Source organism: Amphiprion ocellaris, chromosome 2 (assembly GCF_022539595.1).
Source record: "Amphiprion ocellaris isolate individual 3 ecotype Okinawa chromosome 2, ASM2253959v1, whole genome shotgun sequence".
NCBI lineage: Eukaryota > Metazoa > Chordata > Actinopteri > Pomacentridae > Amphiprion > Amphiprion ocellaris.
Window position 1 is genome coordinate 30,632,112 of NC_072767.1, and position 20,828 is coordinate 30,652,939.

General features: G+C 39.6%; 1 protein-coding gene across 11 annotated transcripts in view; it reads right to left on the bottom strand.

Moving 5' to 3' along the window:
* mcf2l2 (MCF.2 cell line derived transforming sequence-like 2) overlaps window positions 1–19,999 on the bottom strand; it is a 116,831-nt gene extending 96,832 nt beyond the window's left edge. For 3 of the 11 annotated variants that reach the window (XM_035943699.2, XM_035943672.2, XM_035943669.2), the window contains exon 1: window positions 19,016–19,999. In XM_035943699.2, coding sequence (XP_035799592.2) covers window positions 19,016–19,094 — 79 coding nt within the window. In that variant the 5' untranslated portion in view covers window positions 19,095–19,999. Of the gene's footprint in view, window positions 1–5,294; window positions 5,649–9,774; window positions 10,089–11,090; window positions 11,243–19,015 lie in introns of those variants that run through there. The other 8 variants (XM_035943666.2, XM_035943692.2, XM_035943676.2 and 5 more) reach the window with 6 other exon arrangements.
* Between the last annotated feature and the right edge of the window lie 829 nt (window positions 20,000–20,828).

Genomic DNA, 20,828 nt, shown 5'->3' on the forward strand with positions numbered 1-20,828 from the left:
CATGTGTGAATAAATGATCAGTTTATGAAGTCATCTACATATGAAAGGCCAGTTCACAGCTACAGAATTATGTGTAAACACACAAAGATTTTCTGGATACAAACAGAAAACATGGAAGCACATGGATTGTAGGTACTGACCCACACACACTGTTGAAACAGAAAACTGCACATGCACACATAAACAGACACACGTGTGGACCCACTCATATTGTCTTCAACACAATGCCTGTCGAGCTGTCACATATGTTTTGGAAACGACTTCCTACAAGAGCATAAACACTACAGTATTCTCAGGCGCATAAAGTGTGTGTGTGTTCATTATTCTTTCATTTAAAAATTCTCACAAACGAGCAAAGGAAGTGACAAATCTGATTATTTCATCTAACACATACATCCTCTATACCACATGAAACTATGTAGTTTCTCTAGACTCCAGAAAAAAAAATGTTTTCATGTGCTGTTCATTTGTTTAGCAAAATAAGTTTTGAAGGAAACCTAATTTCTATCTGGTTTACCGCATGCTCACTTTTCTTTTACTTGACAAAGAAGTCAAGTGAACTTAATTTATTCACAAGCACGTTTAAAAATAAGCTTCAACCAAAGTGCTGTACAACTAAAACAGCACTGAAAAACAATGAAATAAATATAGAAAAACACAGCAAACAAAATCAAATAGAAAATATTGGCATATTTAAGCCACACTCACAGAGGTCTTGTTGCATATTTTAAAATTTTACATAATACTGAACACTAAAATTAACAAAATCAACAAAAAACTCACAGAAATTGTTTCTTCTGCATCTGATGTCCATTTCATACATCTACATATAAAACAGATACATCAATTTTCCCATCTAGACAGGCCACAGTGCTTTTTAAAACTTCAAACTGCTTTTTTTCCTGAATTAATGGAATCCTCCATCAATTACTCACACACTCACACCTATGGTCAATTTAGCATCACCAATTACCATTAGCGTGGGAGGTAACAGAAACATGCAATAAAAACCCTTCCATGCACAGGTAGAACACAAACACTCCACACAGAAAGGCCTTCTAGCTGTGAAGGGACTGTGCTAGTCATTCAGCCCCTATTTTGCATTTCTTTCCTGAATTAAAGTTTAATTTTTTTTTTTTGCCTATTTAAGCTCTTTTAACATTAAATCTTTCTCAGTAAGAGTGTTTTAACACAAATATAATACTACATGTTATTCCACATGCCTCAACCTATAATAAACCATTGCTTGACTAGATTCTGCAAGAAAGTAGAAACATCTGTGCAATTGAGCAACAGTCACAGGACAGAAATTAGGAGAATTTTCAGATGAACTGCAAGCTGTATGCAAGAGTGGGGAAAAAAGTGGTGTATCTATAGTATGTTAAGCCACCAGTTTTTCCAGTATTGGTAAAACATATGGGCATGTTATACTACAAATTGGACGTTTCTGACTTCTCTCTACTTCTAGTCAATGTGTTAGACGGTGCAGGACATCATATTACAGCAAAAAATGAGCTCACAGTGAGTAAAAATGTGCCAGGAGCAAAAACACCTAGAAACTGATGGAGATTCTGAGGTTAAATCCAAATCCACTGTATGTGAGTCTCTGTATAAACGTCCTGTCTTGGTGGGTATACTTTCCTAGACTCATACTCTCTGTAGTTTAACAGGCATACCATTTTAGACTCTGCAACAGAAAACTCCTCGACACATCTTCTGTTCGTGTTTAACAATAGGAGGCAGTAGATGATCTATGCTGACTGGTGACAGCTGTTTCTGCAGACTGACTCTCACATGTTCAGAAATGTTACAGCCCAAAGAAGGAAAAAAGTGCAGTAAATGCTTGACCTACTTAACATAAAAACCATAAACCTCAGCGTCTTCTTTTGATCGAGTCAGACTATGAGCGCCTATAGAAACTCCATCTCTCTCCTGCTGAGATACTTTGTCTTCGTCTTGTGCAGTGGAGTTCAAACACTGTGGCTCTGACTGAGGTTAAAGGGTCATATTTCTACGTTTTTCATTCATGTAAATCACTTATGGGTATGGGGGCTTCTAAATGAGAAGAAAACACATTTTTTTGCATCGTTAAAAACAACTTAAAATAAAATTAACAATTACGTTTTATGTCCCTTTATTGTCGTAAATTTGCCAGTATCTCAAATGTGGGTTGATTGTAACGAGGAAAGTGCACAAAACAGATGGTTTTCACAAAAATACACATATATTATGCAGAGCTTGAGTTATTTTTGGTTGGTTGTTCCTCAAGGTCTCAGAGAAGAGAAGGGGGGGGTTTCCTAGTGGTTCTCAGGAAGAAGGCGTCAGCGCAAGAAAACAATCAGAGGATGTCTAATGACAGGATTCGTTGATAAACAGGGCTCTTTCTCATTCTTACACACAGTATTACAATGAATATTATTATCACCTCATGAAATATACGCTACCGACAAACAGGGACAGACCCGATGATGTCCTCACACTGAACACAAGGGTTGACTCATGGCAGAAACAAATAAGTGTCTTTTCTGGTGCACATATGCGTATGTGTGATCATGTGTTGTCACCATGAATGTAATCAGGCTTGGTCTTGATCACAATGGCGACAGGGACAAGTCAAGGTGCTCTGAGATTCTTCTACTAGTCGACAGACCATCATGTGATGAAAATACAGAAACCGAAAACATCTCTTTGCCTTGAGTAAATCATGGGGTTCAACAGCTGACAACCTGCAGTAATAACAGGCTGCTGGTATCATCAGAGCATCACTGTTACCTTAGTGTGAACAAACAAAAATGCCTCTTGTCAGCCCAAAAACATAATTCAAAGTAAACAAATAATGATTCAGTGCCGTTTTCATCAAGAACGTTTAAAAAAATGCTCTACAGCATATTCAGTACTAGTAATATTTAAAATTCACAGCTTGTTTGATGACATAATTGTCAAGAGGTGCTGAGACCTGGAACTGCACTGTAGACTGAATTTGTCTGTTATGTGTGAGTCATAAGATCATTACTCAAAAAATGTAATGTATTGCATATTACTCATTAGCTTTTTTCACAAAAGAATGCTTTACTTTTTCACTCCCTGTCGAGACTAATTTGTTGCATTACTCATTGCATTGCTTTTGCATCACTCTGCAGCATCACCTGAGATGCATTGTTAGAAAATTGCCAGCTGAAAATACAACCCTAAATCTCACATTTGGCCACAGATCAGCACAAATCCCATCCCAATAAGAAGGAAACACAGAAGTCTTTCTGTCCACTATGATGGTATTTGACTCTAATTTCTATCACTGCTCTACTTTATTGTTTGGAACTGCCAGAATGTCACCTTATGTTCTATTGCTCTTCCTAACCACCATTTTTTTTTCAGTCTGCCCCAGCAAACTATGAGTGGAGAAAAGTACCTGGGTCTCCAAAAGTATAAATTGTATATATAAAATAGCTGTTATTGTTAATTTTCTGCTGTTCTTCAGTTAGCAACATGGCGCTCCTTCTAAAATCTCTTGAGCTGACATATTGTTTCTAGATGCTGCTGCACTCTTTCCAAACTCCTGAACATCACAATGACCTGCAGCTGTTGTCTATTGAAGACCTCAAGGAAAAAGGTTGTAAAAAAAAAAAAAAAAAAAAAAATCCCATAACTCTTTGTGGCTTTGAACTCTAACCCATAAAGACCCCACTAACTCAGATAGACAGTCTTTTCTTATGTGACTGTAAACTATCCAGGAACTAAATAGGTCAAAGTGTGAAGTTTTATTTGTCGCCTGCAGTTGTTTTTGGATTCTTCTCGCTGAGTTAATTAAACAGGCTACATGTGGTTATCACACGGCAGCAGGACTGATATGTAAGTGAGAAAGTTGCTGCACACCATTAGACAGGGTGTAACTTCATGAATTATTCTCATTCTGAATTCTCACTCACACAGAGACAGAAGGAGCTAACAGCAAATAGAATTCTGCACTTTTTTACACTTCAGCTGGCCAGATTCATAATTTACAAGTTCTTTTGATCAAAACCACAAGTTTGGCACTGCTTTAGTCAGCCTAAGTTGATTTATAGCAGGATTTCTCAAAGTCCCATCTGGACCCAGCCCTTACCTCATGTTATGGATACAATACATTATGAAGTGCAAATTGTACTGTTCTGAAATAAATGGCTTGTTAATGATGTTAAATATACAGTATAGCTGCAGATTATTCTCATCAATCTTGTCTCTAGAACAATATGGTTTAAAAGTGGCTTTTTTCTTGTATTGTTGACACTGTTACCATGGCAACATTACCTGCTCGAGAATGTTGTGTTGTTGCTGCCAGGTTCACACATTGATGCTATACTTGTGAATTTGCTGTCGGTTTCGTAAAATCAGAAACAAAATGTGTCCCATTTTCTCCAGTATACAATTTCTACATGTACTGTAAATGTAAAAAAAAAATTCTGAGTCAGAAATAAATGTGAACCAACTGTTTAAACTGGGTCTGGTTTGAACTCATTGAGCAAAGTCACAAGTGATGTGACATTTCTGCTGTAATCAAAAAGCCAGAGGTCACAATAGGGCATTTTCCTGGGATCCTGGGTTTTGTTTCAACTGGCTCAAATTTTTATGCATGGGCGACCACGAGAACTGCCTGTGTAGAATGTCTCTTAGGGCCATTTTGGGGCTGGACAAAGTACCTACTGCTGGGTAAGTACTTCTAAAAGGACCTGAAAACTCAAGGCTGCTTGATAAAACTAAGACAAGAGAAATGCTGATTGGTCAAACTATTGTTTTTTCCCCCCTCTTGTTGTCATTCTGTCTAACATTATACTAAGAAGCATAAAAAAAAAAAAAAAATCATCATATAGGCTAACAAAACAAACCTCCTATTTCCAATGTGCGCTCAGAGTGAAAGCTGGTGGAATTTACGCCACAATAAAAAGGCTGACCCATAGGTCAGTTCCTGTAAACATTCACACCGCTTAAAGCCAGGTTCCTGCATTGGAAACCGACCTATACGACCTATTATTTCCTCTTTATGTAAATATATTTAAACTATCTACACTGCCTTGAATCCATGTATGCTGCTTAAAAGGTATGACTGTATTTATTATTAAAACCGGACGTTTCTGACCTTTAACCTTGAATCAAAATCAGATGCAGACCTATGAGTAATGCATGAACGAACCCAAACGTCCATTCGTCTTCACAACTTGTGTTGGGTATCACACAAACATAAGCCCTAGACAATAAAATGTGCCACAAGTAGACATGTCAAAGGGCACCATGGGATGAAGGGTAGAGGGCTGACGTACTTCTTACTATGAACGATTCAGTCTCCAGACACACCCATAGGAAGCGGTAGTAAGACTCCATCTCAGCAGTGGAAATCCGTATGGTGGAATAGGATTCCACATATTTACCACAACTGGGACAGCGAGAAGTGAGCTTCTGGTAGTGCATTCTTCCTCCAAAGTCAATTTCCAGTCATTATTCCATACAACCGCACCAGGGATGAGTGTGTTCCCGTCTACTGTATCGACCCACCCAGCCTTCCCACCAACTCTGTTGCAGAAAATCCATGTTTCTTCAAACCTTCTGCTGTTAGTTCCTCACACAGACAAACTGTTTATTTGCCACTCAGCAGGACTACTAGAGCTGCTCTTATGTGTCCTCTAAAGCCAGTAAGGTGCCTCTAACCTGGGTGTGAGTGCGCTTCTGCCTCTGTCATAATCTCTGGACTCAAAGTAAAGCCTATTACAGGACATTTGCATATGTTCGCCCATGTGACTCAAACAACTACAACCTGCTGTGAATACTCTACAGGTGGTTTATCCCCATCCAACAGACACCCCCCCGCCCAAAAAAAGGGAAAGTGTGGATAAAAAGAAAGTCATTAATGATAGCTCAGTTCCATCATTATACACAATATCAGCACCCTGGAACTAACTCATGTCAAGGAAATGTGACTGTTTTAATTATTTTCAGTCTCACTTCTGCTTTTCTTGCTGTGGCATGACAATATGTCAGCTGTGGAGAAGGTCATCCTGCTGAGTTCAGGTTATTTTTAGTCACTGGATTACAGTAATGCAGTCAATTCTTACACTTACTCAAGTTATTTTAGAAGTCAGACAGACATCTAGCTAATCGCATCCTTGTTAGGCACTGACACAGAATCTTATTTCAAAAACTTGATTTGCATTTGTCCATCTTTATGGTAATATCTCATGTACTTATAGTAGAAAATATTTACCAGCAAAGAACTGATTTAAAAAACTCAAGTTTGCTAGATGGCACTTGATTTGTGGCAGTTTTATTATTTGAAAGTTTGCTTCTGACTAAAGAAATTCATTACAATATCAAAAGACCCAGAGGCCCTGATGCTTTTATACACTGTGCCACATATTTCAAATAATGGTCCTAGATCATAGTGTGAGAAACGTCCATCAGCACTCATGTCAGAGCTCTGAACATCAAAGATTACAAAAAGACCACAAAGATACCACATTGGTGTACACTGCCTACTGCATGAAGCCACAAGTGCGGTTTTAGACTTTTGAAATTTAAAGCAAAACTAGAATTGAAAAAGAAAACGCTGGTATTTGCAATTTAAAAAAACAGCATTGGCACTAAGAAAAAGTTGCACGAAAAAACATTAAAAATCAAACAGACGTTAATAGTCCAAGCTTTCAACAACTCATTAATCTAACACACTCATTCATTTTTTGGACCATGCACTAACAAGCTTATGATCTGATTTTCATTTATTTCGTTATTATGATGTGTTTGTCAGTGCATTCAGTTTCCAAATTCAGTTTCTAATTCACTTAATCTAGACTTCGGCTTTAAGCCTGACATTTGAGCTGCACATTTCAAACAGCTTTCTCCTTTGCTTGTGCCATCTACATGTTACAAGAAACCACCAACAACACCTCTGAGCAGCAACCTACACAGATCTGCTTGGTTTTTCAGTGAATTGTCCATTTTAATAACAGTTCCTTGCATGCAAATGTTCCACGAAGACAATTTCCCTGACTCTCTTTTGCAGGGCTATTTTTGCTGAAGCCGACACGGAGCACCACCCAAAACAACTGTGACTCGATAAAAGAAAGTCAAACACACCTGAGCATTTTTATACCCTATAGCAGGATGATAAGTTGCAGTCACACTATTCTCCAGTGCGCTGTGGAGAATAGTCTGTCTACGTGAGATTAGATTGTGCACAAAAATATCATTCTTCTTGATGTGCCTTTAGCTCTAAAGCCTCAGGCACAAAGGGACACCCAAAAGAGCCCGTTTCACTTCTCAACTCTATAATAATAGACACAAATGATTAGACAACTAGCATGCCATGATACATACATAGACAGTCAGTGCAACAATGGGAAGATTTTTCTTAAAAGTTGGCAAACTAGACAAACTAGAACTGAGTAATTATTAAACTTAATTCACAAGAAAGAAAAGAAATGCTGCTCCAAATAAATAATGTTGCTCCCACAACAATAAACCATATCAACCACCTGTAAAAGCTACATGTCAAACTTGTGTTGCCTCAAGTGATGTTAATATCATTTTCACCTTATGTCTAAACCAACAATATGTTGCATCTCTGTAAACAAACATGTGAAACCAGTGTATACTACTGATTATCAGTTGGTGCACAAGCATCTTTCTACAGCTTAATCAACCAGAAAATAGGACAAAATGTTGACAGTTATTGTGAATATGCATACATAAAATAATCTTGCATCTTAGACTGTGCTTTGTGCTGAACCATCTTAGGTTCATTTATGACCTGCACCTTGGGTTGTTTCTGCTTATTGCTCTGGTGCTTAGGGCTTTATCAGCAGAATCAGAGACTGTGGATTGTCCTCCAGACTGGCCTATTCGACCTACTATCTGCTCTCCTCATCTATCTGCCCATGGAAGGGTTCCATGATAGTTCCTTTCCCTCCTCACCATCCTCTGCCCTGCACTGCCAGAGGTACTCACTAAGCAGATCAACTTGGGGAGTCATCTTCTTGATGTAATGATGGATGCTCTTTGATTCCTCCCGAGAAGAAACTGACACTCACTAATCCTTGCCCTCCCTCTTTACATTGCTCATACAGTCTCAGAGTGCTGGACTTTGAGTGGAACTCTCTGTGACTGAAGAGGTCATTTCATGGCTCAACATCAGTGGCATCAGTTCTCCTCTCATGAGCTTACAGCGTGTCTGATGACTGAGTGTGCACACTGATGGCTTTGATTTAATTCCTACACTTGAGCTGGCTTCTCAGCACCTGCCATAACCTCTGTAGATCCTTGTCACTTTGCCTCTTACAGCAAGAGCTGCAACTCTTTCTACAAAACAATAGAATTGTAATGGCCAACAATAAATCAAGGAAGTTTCTATAGACTTTGTGCAGACAATTCAGCAACATAAATTTAACAACCTTCCACCCTTGAAAAGCAATAATAGGCATATTTGAGACATAACAGCTCAGTTCTTCTCCTTCCACTAGTAATAACGACAACAGACCTGCACACTGTCTGACCATCACTGAAACACCAGTTTCCACAGGCAATCAGAGGCACTTGTTTGCTTTTTAATGCAGTGCTGTATAAATAGCAAATTGTTGTGTCATTATTCAAGGACGACCACTGCAGCTTCTGTTGTTGGAAGCATGGCTCTTCCTGTAACTTTTAACCACTGCTGCAGATGTGTTTTGGCTTATAATTAGTAGCCCAATGACGCACTTGTTCCATCTGCAATTCTAATGAAGTCTGTTTTTTTTACTGGTCCAGGCAGGTACTCACTACATGAAGATATGCCGCATGTTCAATCCAGGCCAAAACTGAGGAAGACATGGTGTTCACTCATCTTTTCATAACCTTGTTCATACAGTTAACATTCATTAGAAATTGATGATACAATAAAATGTAATTTATTGCCTGTTGGGAAATTTGTTTTGCTTTCTAGTGCTGCAAATGTGTAGCTACATCAGTAGAAAATTACAACTCAATATTCCACACATTGTAGATCATAAAATAATATAAGAGCAAACTTTATTTATATAGCACTTTTCTCAACAAAGTGCTTAACACTTTGTTAAAGTGCTTAACACTTTGTTAAAGCGTTTTACATGTTTAACGATCTGTGTTGCTATAGTTACAGGTAAATTGATGTACTTTGTGGCCTGCGTTTTTAATGAAGTCGCTCTAACCTGTTTGTTTTACACTACATAAAATTAAATAACCCTACACCTTAACCTAACAAGATTTTTTGGGGGGAATAATTTATTTTGCATGGAGTGCTAAGTTTTGTTTTTCATCGTTCCGTTAAGACATTTGGCACATCTGAAAACAATAGACAATATGAACTCAGAAACACAAATGACAAAATTGATGTAGATAAAATCCCAGCACAACACTATTCCACATCTACCAAATTAAATGCTCAACAAGCACATATGCTATACACCAGTGACAAAAATGTACTCAAGACACAAAAAGCACACAAAAAAACCCACACCTATAGTGTCATTTCATTTCCTATCCGGGACCTACAGTCTGTGGTTAGCACTAATGAGATATAAGAGAAGCTCCTGGAGGGCCACATTGAAATATATTAGCACTTATCCATAACTACTACACCTAAAATGGTATGAAAGCACCACACTCCCACAATCAGCTGGTTGGTTGAGAGTCTAATCCCCATCGCTTTCACGTAATAAAACCTTGTCCCAGGTGTTGACCCTTCATAACAAATCATGTCAGCCACATTAACACGAAGTCAATATGTTCATCACTTACACATCACTGATCCCATGTCGCTACTGTTCTTTCTGTCAAACAGCGTCCAGGAGGGGCCGAGCCACACGGCCTAAACCAGCATCCAGTCCAGCGTCCACAGCAGCAGAACCCACAACACACACACACACACATTCACAGGTCCAGTGATACTACAGTCCAGTCCTCAAGGCTGCCTGATTTCCCTCAACACTGCAGGATCAAGCCCTCCTCTTTTGTGTGTCAGAGAGCGAGACAAAGTGAGAGAGGGACAGGGGGAATGTGAATGTGTGAGAGTTTTCGTCAGAGCCGGGGTCTGAGCCTCTCCTGGCAGCCTTGTGACCGGCTTAGCAGCTGAGTTCTGACCACGGTTTACACAAATATCCTCAACAATACTCTCATTAGGCAGCAGGGACTTCCCTTCCCCACCGCATCCTTCCATGTTTACTCCCAGCTTTCCTTCCCCCCCATCCTTCTTCTTTTATGCCCCCCACCACCACCACCCTACTCCAAATGATTTATATGGCCTCCCCACCCATTTCCCCCTCTCTTCTCCCTTTGTGAAGTCACACACTTCACAATAAATGACAGAGCAAAGGAAAAGAAATAACCTGTGGTTGACAATTTTACCTTTTTTTTTTTTTTTTAAAAAGATGAAGCTTTTACTTTATTGAACTTAAGAACTTCCAGTAACTTATTCCAAATACATATAGTGTAGGGAAAATGTATAATATGATCTATAATATGGTATGTATAGACAGCAGGACTGATTAAAATAAGTGTGTGGGAGATTGTGGACTCAAACACTTTCTGTGTTGATAAAGTTTTATACTGTGCCCAATACAAAATCTCCATAGCTAAAGGCAGTAGATTAACCAGAAGAAAATGTACTTGAAGAGAATAAAACATGAAACACCTTTGATCGGGTACATGTGTGACAAATGCAAGGTTGAAACATTCCCAGTGTAGAATGTGGCACTTCCAGTACACAACAACTTGTCCACACTGACTATAAAGCAGCAGTGACAGTGGTCAGCTGTCAGTAAGCACAGTTCTTTCACCTGTTTTTCTACAAAATTCCAATTTGCCCTGAACAATCAAATGCAACCTCCAGGCTAAAGGAAATAAGATATAACTACCCGTTAACTGTGTTTGAATGAACAAATGAACAATGGATGTAAAACTACAAAAGAAAATAGTCCTTTGGTCTGCTAAATCATCGGAAAGAATACAATCAAAAGCACAGTGGCAGGACTGAAACATTTTGAGTAAAGTCCTAAAGAAAATACATGGAAATAGCTAAACTCCCTTCCCAAATGGAAATGCAAAGAGCACATTACCTTTGCTACTCATGCGTCCAGCAAAAGATGAAGCTCACAAAATGGGTGCAGGTGTGTGAAACTAAGCCTGGACGAGTATCCAGGAGGAGCAGTAACTGCCTCAGATCAACAAATCAAGAAAGCGCAAAGCTATGAGGCTACAGAACACACAAAATCAACAAGTAACCCCTAACAAGCAGATGCAAGTACAAAGAGGTAACAACTAGCAAGTGATCACAGAATTGAAAGGCAGAGTTTCTCACAGTGAATCGCATTCCCTCTTGTTGACAGATTATGTGCACCTTTAAACCAGGTGCAGAGATTGCTGCCACCTGATTGGAGCATGTGACCGGACAGGAGTCCAATCATTCAAGTAGGTAGGTGGGAGGAAGAACAAGAAATAGAGCACAGGGCTGGAACTCCTGTCCAACCAATCCTAATGACTGGTAGGAAATGGAACAAGACCAAGCACCAAACCTGGTCAGAAATCCTCAAAGACGGGAGGTAGAAGGCCTCATCAAAATCACTTTACTTTACATGTCTAACAAGTTAAAAAAAAAAAAAAAAAAAAAAACATTTAAAATAAATAATTTGCCCTAACTAGATTCTGGAAAGAAAGAAAGAAAGAAAGAAAGAAAGAAAGAAAGAAAGAAAGAAAGAAAGAAAGAAAGAAAGAAATAATCTAAAAATTAAACTTCTTTTCTTTTTTTGGACACATTGTGACATTTTTGAGTTCCTTCAATTTCTAGCCATGATTTTGTTGTTTCCATAGAGGAGCTGGACTTTATATTGCAGTGAATAAAAAGCCCACAATGAGTCAAAATGTGACACAAGCACTAAATGCCACGCAATTGCTTGGGGTTTAGAAGGTTAATTAGCCCAAACTACATGTGTGTACAGTATAATCAGCAGCACCAATAATCCTTTAACCGAGGCCCCAACAAAGATTAACTGGCGGTTCATTCTACCACTAATAACATATTTGGGCCAGTGGAATAAGACTCTCTCTTTATCTCTGTCAGAGCCTGTCTCTGTTGATTTCACCTCTTGAAGAGAATGAGAAAAGTGCATGTGACTGGTTGTTATAGAAACTCAGTGTGTTGTGTTCACCATGTTAATCAGTGACCTTTAGCTGTCTTGGTAGGTGTGTTTCTGAAATTCAAAGCATACAAGGCCTGTGGTTCCTGTCTGTGCAAAGTTAGGATAACTATGTTGTCTCTAGCTATGCAGGTTTGCCAGCTCCCCTGCTGTCCTGCTCTGCTTCAGGCCAAATAAGAGGAATCCCCCCACCCCTCCTTCATGAAAAATACAGTTGTACAGGCATTCTCTGCAGACATCAGGTTTTCCACATTTCAGCAGCAGTTCTGGACAGGATTTTGAGCTTTATGAAAATCATAAATCTAACTAACCACAGACAGTAAATTTGAAGTGACACCTTAATTGTTTGGTTTATTTTTGCCTTGCGGACTTGGGAAGGTGAAGTTTTTCCCTTTAAATAAACCAAATTTTCTCTCTTGTTGGGCAAATAAAAGGATTGGTTCACCCAAATACTGCTGAAACAGACTTTTCTCAAAAACCTTGAGTGTTAGACTATTTATCCGTCCAGACAGGTACCAACCCATCACTATAACCCTCACTCCATCCAGTAGCTGAAGGTTGTGAAACATTAATTTCACTCTTGGAACAGATAGTTCGGGTCAGACGACCAAACAGACTTGTGGGAAACCCACCCAAACAGTAATGGTGTAAATTCTCAGTCCTGACAAAACAGACTCCAGTAGGATGATCCCAATACAAATTAAATTCAGACCAAATAAATCTTTGAATGTCATCACTTACAGAAACATGACCCATCAATCAATGTGTTATGGCAAAAATTAGCAAAATTTTCTTGCAAAATCACTGTGATTATAACCTCTGATTAGAGGTGACAGTGAGTTCTGTTGTTCTATATTTGTATTAGGTACATTGGCACAGAGTCCTGACACCAGCAACAATACAGTCATCATTAGTTACCTACTGTTACGTCTATGAAAATGAGATAGAGATATATTTTGGGGACACAATACTCATGTCAGATTCGTGGGTGAAAAGTTTCAAATTCACCAGAAAGAGAAACAAGACAATGAAGGGTGGAGACTGATTCCTTGGATCGTTTATATTTTATTAGATAATTTTAACCGTCAGTTTGTTGTGTACGTCCAGAATAGTGTCAAGACAAATCCAACACAAAACATTCTAGAGTCTGTATATATGAGTCAGAAATCCAGAGGAGTCAGTAGGGACTGAGCGTAAACAGGAAGAATACTCAACAGACTTGTACCCAGCTGGTCCAGCTTTGAAAAAAGCCTGTCAACAACTGTCTTGACTGGTAAGAAACTGCGAAGAGGCTTCATTACATCATTGATTACATCAACGCAGGCCTTGGCTAACTCACTGGGAGTGACCTCCTTCTGTTGGAACCAATAAAACCTCACTGACTGGAAACAGCAAACCCAGCCAAACATTTAAAGTCACAGCCCTTTCAGGATCCACACCAATAACATGTAAGCGCTTTAGTGTCATCAGTCAATGATGTTTCATACACTGCACTTCAGCACTTTGAATAATTGATGACGAGGACATTCCCAACAGTCCCACTGCTAAAAGGAACAGATGTTGTTTTCTGCTCTTGCTTTTGCCTCAGTTATTCCTTTGGAGAATTAAACCAAAATTGGGGAAGGCAATTCACCAGCAGTGTTTGAGAATATTTTTGTGGTATTAATCCTAATATAATGATTATCATTATACTATTTTATTGTATGTATTTCCATGATGTTTTAGTTATTGTTGAACTGGTTACAGACAATCATCATGTCTGACAATCAGTGACATGACGCAGTTGGAGGTTTATACAAACTAATCACAGTGCTCTTCACAGAACCATGACAACATTTGTTTGCTAAAATGCCTAAAAATAAAATATCTCTACTTCAGTAAACCCCTAAAATATTTACCTAATACTTTGAAAGCTGAATTGAAAAGTGAAGGCCTATAAATCAAGGAATGGTTTGGATGTTATTTGTTGAACTTTTGTGGTTTGCACACTGCTAATTTAAATAAATTTGATCGTTAAGCTTGTCTTTCCTCCTTATTGCATCATTATTCCCTGACTTTGGTAGTATCTTCAAATTCTATGAAAATACAGCTGAATTCATACACCATGTATTATAAGTTTGTCAGACAATGCTACAGGTATAAATTCAAGGTTTTAGTAGTGCAGAGCAGCAACTTGGAAAAGATTGCTGGTGTATTCTCAGCTGGCTTCATTTTAGTCTACATCCCACTGTCAATGTACTGCATGACAACAGAAACAGATAAATATATAAATGAGAACAGCTTTATCAGGAAATCTGCTGTATTAAATGACAGTATATGTGAGCACAGAGAGCAAGAAAGAAGCAAATACATATAAAGTACCTCCATGCCAAATAGGATGTGAAACATTCACATATAGACACCCAGTTCAGTAAAACTGGAAACTAGTGCCTCATTCAGTAAGCCTGTTCTTTAGTCATTCACGTCTCGTCAACACAAAGTCGATCACCAGCTTACTTGACCTTGACCCACTCAATCTGCTCAACGCCACTTTAAAAAAATTGTGCATGTAGAGAAAATTAGGCCAGACTATGAAATCGAAGTTCTCTGGTGCTGCATTAGATCAATCCTATTGTTCAGCTCTGTTGGTGTGAGCTCAGCTGGCCTCCATCCAGCTGACAGAAAGAAAGACAAACACTTTCCAAAGGATATGGTGGCCCTCCCCTCTCCACCACCACTTCTGTAGGATAGACAGGAAGAGGAAGCAGAGAGAATACAGCTCTGACGTCATGACAACAAAGGTTGGGAGCTGTTGGGGGTGTTGTTAGGCGGGGTCTCTGAGTAACCAAACACAAATCCCAAGCATGATGTATATACAGTATGATATCTATTAGTAGAGATGTAAAAAGAGATGTCTGCAAAGTAAAATGCCAATGCAGCAGGGTGGATCTGTTTGCTTACCAACAATGGCACTGATTATGGCTAATATTGTGGATATTGTGTGGTGAAGGATTTTCAAATTGACCAGTGGTTTTGTTTTAAAGGACTGATGGAAAGCAGGTGTGTCTGGCCCTGCAGTCTACTTCATCCACACTAAAACTGGTTCTCATTTCTTGTGTTCTCCTGTCTGCTCGAAGACAAATTGGACTTTCTTAAGGCTTAAGTGTGTTGCAAACCCAGTCCATGAAGCAACCTCATGAACCTTTGGCTTCAGATAACTACACTACTTAGATTTTGGCGCATTAAAGTCAGTCGGATCCACAAGGGCTGCAGCTTGCAAGAATTTGTTGCTAATGTCTGTGCCTGATACCATGGAGCGCCTTCAAAGGTCCATCAATAGCAGCTCTTCAACTTGATCCTGACATCACACACATATTTGCAGTGACAACCTCACAAGATCAAAGCAGTTTGAGGAGCTGGGTGAAGCAGTTGCTGTCCACCTACTCTATGACCTCAGGGCATGATGGGAAACACCTGGGCATAACCTGAACAAAAAGCTGATTGGTTTAGACATTTTTATAGAAATTCTCCATTTTATCTTCAATCAGAGGTATTTTGATTGAGTCCCATTTTGCACTATGAAGGTTAATTCCACTGACAGTTAATGGTGACATTTATCAGTCAGTGAGTTTGAATTCATTTAATCCATCTCACAGATCACAGGCAGCACAGATTCTTATAGTCCTACTAAATTATGTACTTATGTATTAACTGTTAGACTGCTGAGTAAATTCTCAAATTATGTAGCAACAGAAAAAACCTCTGGTAAGTTTGATGTTGCGATTCTTAAAACACCATCTGTGTGGATGTTTTAGTCCTTGCAAGGGATTTCTCTCTTATCTGTTTGAATATTTTTTGAATAGCTAGGTCTGACAATTTATTAATACACGACAACAGCAAACTAATAAGAGCTCCTTTATGAGCGAATTTATGCAAAATGGAATTTATACCATAAAGACAGATCACCTGTATAGCATTTTACCTGGTTACCCTGCCATCATTAAAACTATTGGAGACTGCACAAACTTAATATTCTATCAAAATGAGATCAGCGCTAACGGGTTGCAGGAAGCTGTCTGACTTGGCTGCAGCTGTTTGTCTGCCCCCTGCTGCTGCTGCCGCCTGCTCTGGTCTGGTTTCCAGGTGAAGCTCAGTTCACCTCAGAGGGCGTATTCATATGACAAAGACACATTATCATGATCAGTCTCCACTGAAGTAGAACACACCAAGGAGGGCTGATTAAAACAGTGGATCAGTTAAAGTCAATCATCTGAGCTTTTTGTTTGTCTTGCTCTGTCTGTACCACATCAAAATAAAGGGCCTGACAAGCAAGCTGGGAGTCTTCAAAATGACTGGACAAAGACATTAGAGGGAAGACAGTGAGCTGTCATCGCTTTAAAATCAATAAGCAGAGGTGGAATTCTATTATCAAGAGCCTTTGTTGTTTGTTTCGTTTATATTCCTAAAGGATACATGCATTTGGTCAACTGCAAAGTTATGTAAATGGCCCACATTTAAAGTATGCAGCCATCTGATACAATAATATAACCACTACCCGGAGCTGTGCTTTGGTCCTGGTTCAAGCAGGAACAAGTGAGCTCCCTGGTGGTGACTCAACATTGTGTTGTTAGAAAATTAAAGAATAGAAACATGTAAATAACAAGACAGCACATAAGGTACTGCAGCTATGAAAATCTGCATGATTTCATTAGCATTAAATGCAGGTTCGAGTATATTACCACTGTTTATTTAGGAAACATATTAGCATGGAGCATAGACTATGTTTCCTGGGCAAGACTAAAACATTTTCCAGGTTTCTGATTATCTACATTGGTTCAGAGATTTCTTCAGACAGAAATCTGCAGAACTCAGTTACAAAATATGTCTCTGATTTTCAAAGGAATGCATAGAGGCAGTTCTGATCTGATCTTCCAGTTAGCAAAACAGAATCATTTGTCAATCCTTTCCAAGGGTTTTCCAAAAATGATTCATACAACCATTTGCTGATCTATTGTTTCACCTCTATGGTGAGTCACTTGCACTTTTTTCAACTTTATTTCAAATTATAGTCTCCAAACATACCAGATATGCCAGGCTATATATTGTGGGAATATGACAAATAATGGGCAAGACAGAAAACAAGAATCCATTTCTTGGACGTAAACACATCACTTAATATGACATATCATGTAGCTTGTAGAATGAAGAGTTGTAGTAGCTGCTGGTAAATTTTAACTGTTGCTAAAGAGCAAAACAAACAAGATTCAAGGGTGTTAAACTGTCAGAGAAATACTATGTATGTAAGGAAATTCAGTATCTGTTGTGTGCATATAAAGAATATTTAAAGTTCTCTTGGTGGCCCTCTGGTGGCTACAGGGAACCTAAGCAGGCACTTGGTTAATTTATGTGTCTTGATGCAGTGTGCATACAGTGGCATATTCATTAAGGGAGTAATCCTAGTGTGAAAAATACAAATTACAACAAAAACTAAAAAAAAAGGTACAAGCATTTAGAACCTCAAGTGTAGTTGTGTGACGTGTGGGTGTACAATTACCCAATCTGTCTATACAGTCACATTGTCGGAGGCCCATGTCCCACAATAGGGGTCAAAAAGCAAGTTGCCACTTTAAATTATTCAATTTAGGGTGAGGACTTAGTTTTAGGTGAAGTTTTGTTAAGTTTAGTAAGACCATCAGTAGATTGCATTTTTTTTTGTTATGTGAGCTCTACATAAATGTAGTTCCCTCATTACACAGTGGATAAATTAGGTAGGTACTGGTTAACTCAGAGAAAATGAGCATCAAAATACTCAGTTAAACTGACACCTTTACGCCATCATCTATGCTGCAAACACCGGTAACATACCGGGTGGTTTCCAGTAAATGAAATCAGCCTCTGTTTCCATAGTAACGCTCTGCACAGGCTCTCCTCTGCTCCCCGACACCTCATCCCCTCCCTCCGCCTCACTACTATGCAGTGTAGGCAGTGCAGTGATGGAGACTAGCATGCAGTAGACTCCAGCGTGGCACAATAACCTACTTCCCAACGAGCCGGGAAACGACCCGGATGCAGAACCAGAGAGGAGGAGAAATAAAAGGATGGGAGGAGGAGAGAGCAAGGAGAAATGAGATGATGGAGGAAAAAAAGATGCAGAAGGGATGGATCGGTAGGATATTATAGTAGATGCAGAGGATATGGAAAGGGTCATGAGCGAGGGACAGAAATGGCTAGGAAGAGGAGAAATGAAAGGAGACGGCATAAAAGCAAAGACAGATAGAGAAAACAGTGATACATAGATTTACTGATTGTACATCTATTAAACTGGGCTCGTAAAGGTATATAAAAGCATAAACATATAGTGACACTGCAGGTACTGAAAGCCATCATCAAGCCATAGGTGATCTATACAGGATTGTTAGCAAATATTCACTCAGATTAATCCAAACAAATAATGTATGCTGCCGGACAGAGAACGACTTCACAGACTCAGTTATTATATCTTTGATTGTGCCGAAAACCACAGGAAAGACCACAGATCAAATGCAGCGACTCCTCTGGTGATTACACACTTTCTCTCTGCCCATCCCACCACATCCCTCTTCACTGAGTGGTCCTGATGAGAGGATGGAAATCCCCTGCCTCCATTTCATCTCTTCTGCTTTTTATCACATTTTAAACCAACTCAAGGACTCACAGGTAAAGATACAACCTTGAAGCACATCTCACACCACAACAGGGAGGCTTCTCTAAGAAAAGCAGCATCTCTGTGCATTTTCTGTGGACACACTTTTTGAAAACATGAGCTATCTTTGCTCTAAACAAAACCATCTGAAGGTGTGAAAAACAGGGGAAGATGTGTGGCGACTTACCGACATGAGTGATGACACACTGCACCCTCTGTAGCAGTTCCTGAACCGACATCTCGTCCTCTCTCAGCCAGCACAGCATCTCAGGGTGTGGGTTGCATCCACTCTCCTCTCTGTGTCGCTCTCTCTCTCTCTCTCTCTCTCTCTCTCTCTCTCTCTCTCTCTCGGCTGCCACGCCTCCTCTCGTCACCCTTTCCGCCTCTGACAGGCTCTCCTCCGTTTGTTCCCCTAATCTAATTTCCTCCCTCCAGATCTGCTTCTCCGCCTTTCGATTTGCTGCTTCTTATTTGTGGGTTTTTTTTAATTATTATTTAATTCTTCTCACACCTCTCCTCTCCTATCCTTCATGACATCTCCTCCAGATCCAGACAGTCTCAAAGCCTGAGGATGACAATGATGATGCCACTCCCAGCTATTCAGTTAAATGGCATATTTGGGAATCAGACAATCACCTTGTTTGGGAAGCACGGGTGAAAAAAAACATAACAAGGAAACAGTGAATAATTCAGCCAATCATCCATGGAGTCAGATGAGTAGTCATGCGGTGCTCAGTGAAAACAGAGTACTTAATCAGGCAGTCAAAGAGACAATAAACACCACAGCCAATCACTCAGTCAGAGAACAAAAGAGACAATTTGTTTGTCACCCTGTCAATGGGAGAACAAGGCAGTGAGCCCCTTTCTAAGTAAATTTGATCGGAGAACAACAAAGTAATAATTAGCTTAAAAGCCAATTATTCAGCAAAAAAACAGCACACAGATGGTTATCCATTCGTCTTCATGAGACTCCAAGCTTTCCTGTTAAAAACGCATTAGTCCTCACAGAAAAAAATGTTTAAAAGACCAGGAAAAAAGAAGGAAGGTTCACTATAAGGAGGGAGACAGCTGAGTTCTCTCCACTTCTAGGGAAACTCTCCAGGCTTGATGGGGAGGAAAGGACTGCTTGCTGCTGCTGCTGCTGCTGCTTTGATGATGCTCTGTTTGCTCTAATAAAGAAGCTGAGTCACTAAGAAAGAAAATGAATCAGAAGGCTGCTATACCTGCCTGCAGGGCGGAGGGAGAGACGCAGCTGAGGGTGGATGGATGAGGTGGGGGTTAATAGGTTCGAGACAGAAATCCTGGTGCCTGGAGCTCAGCTGTCAACGGACTGGAGCATGTCAAACACACACTATTCCCTGGTTTTATTTCGATTTGATTTTAAGGCATTTTAAAGTCAGTATTGTTGCTAATCTGTGATTTCACCATCGTCTCATGAGAGCTCAAACAAAACAAACCATTAGCCTCCACTCATTATTCACTCTCTCGCTCCCTGGGTTCACTCTGCTGTCACTCTGCTGATCCTGCTCCACATTTTGATGAAAGCGAACAATGCCAGGCAGGGGCATTAGCATCTCTCCGTGGCCATATGCTCTTGGGACTGGGGAGATTGCCTAGGAGAAGACAATTACCCAGATACATCTGCGCTCATCTTTACTCTGACACTCACTTATCTCCTCCCTGCCAGGCAATTACAGCCCGGAGACTTTCAAACAACAGTCAGCATCAATAAAAGGCACAGCAGCCACCAGACAAAGCAGAGCATAATCCCATGCAATGTCTGCTCAGTGCATCATAATCATTCATCCATTGAAGCAATATTGTGCTCAAATGTGCAGCATCATTACAGATTTGGGGTTTTTTTTTGGTCAATTTAGATTAATCCCTCACAAATATGCTCTCCTTTTTCAACAGCTGAACGGTTTGAAAACAAAAGTAGCTGCATTAACAAAGCAGAGAGTATGAAGAGAAAAGGAGATGAAAACAGAGAAGAGACGCGG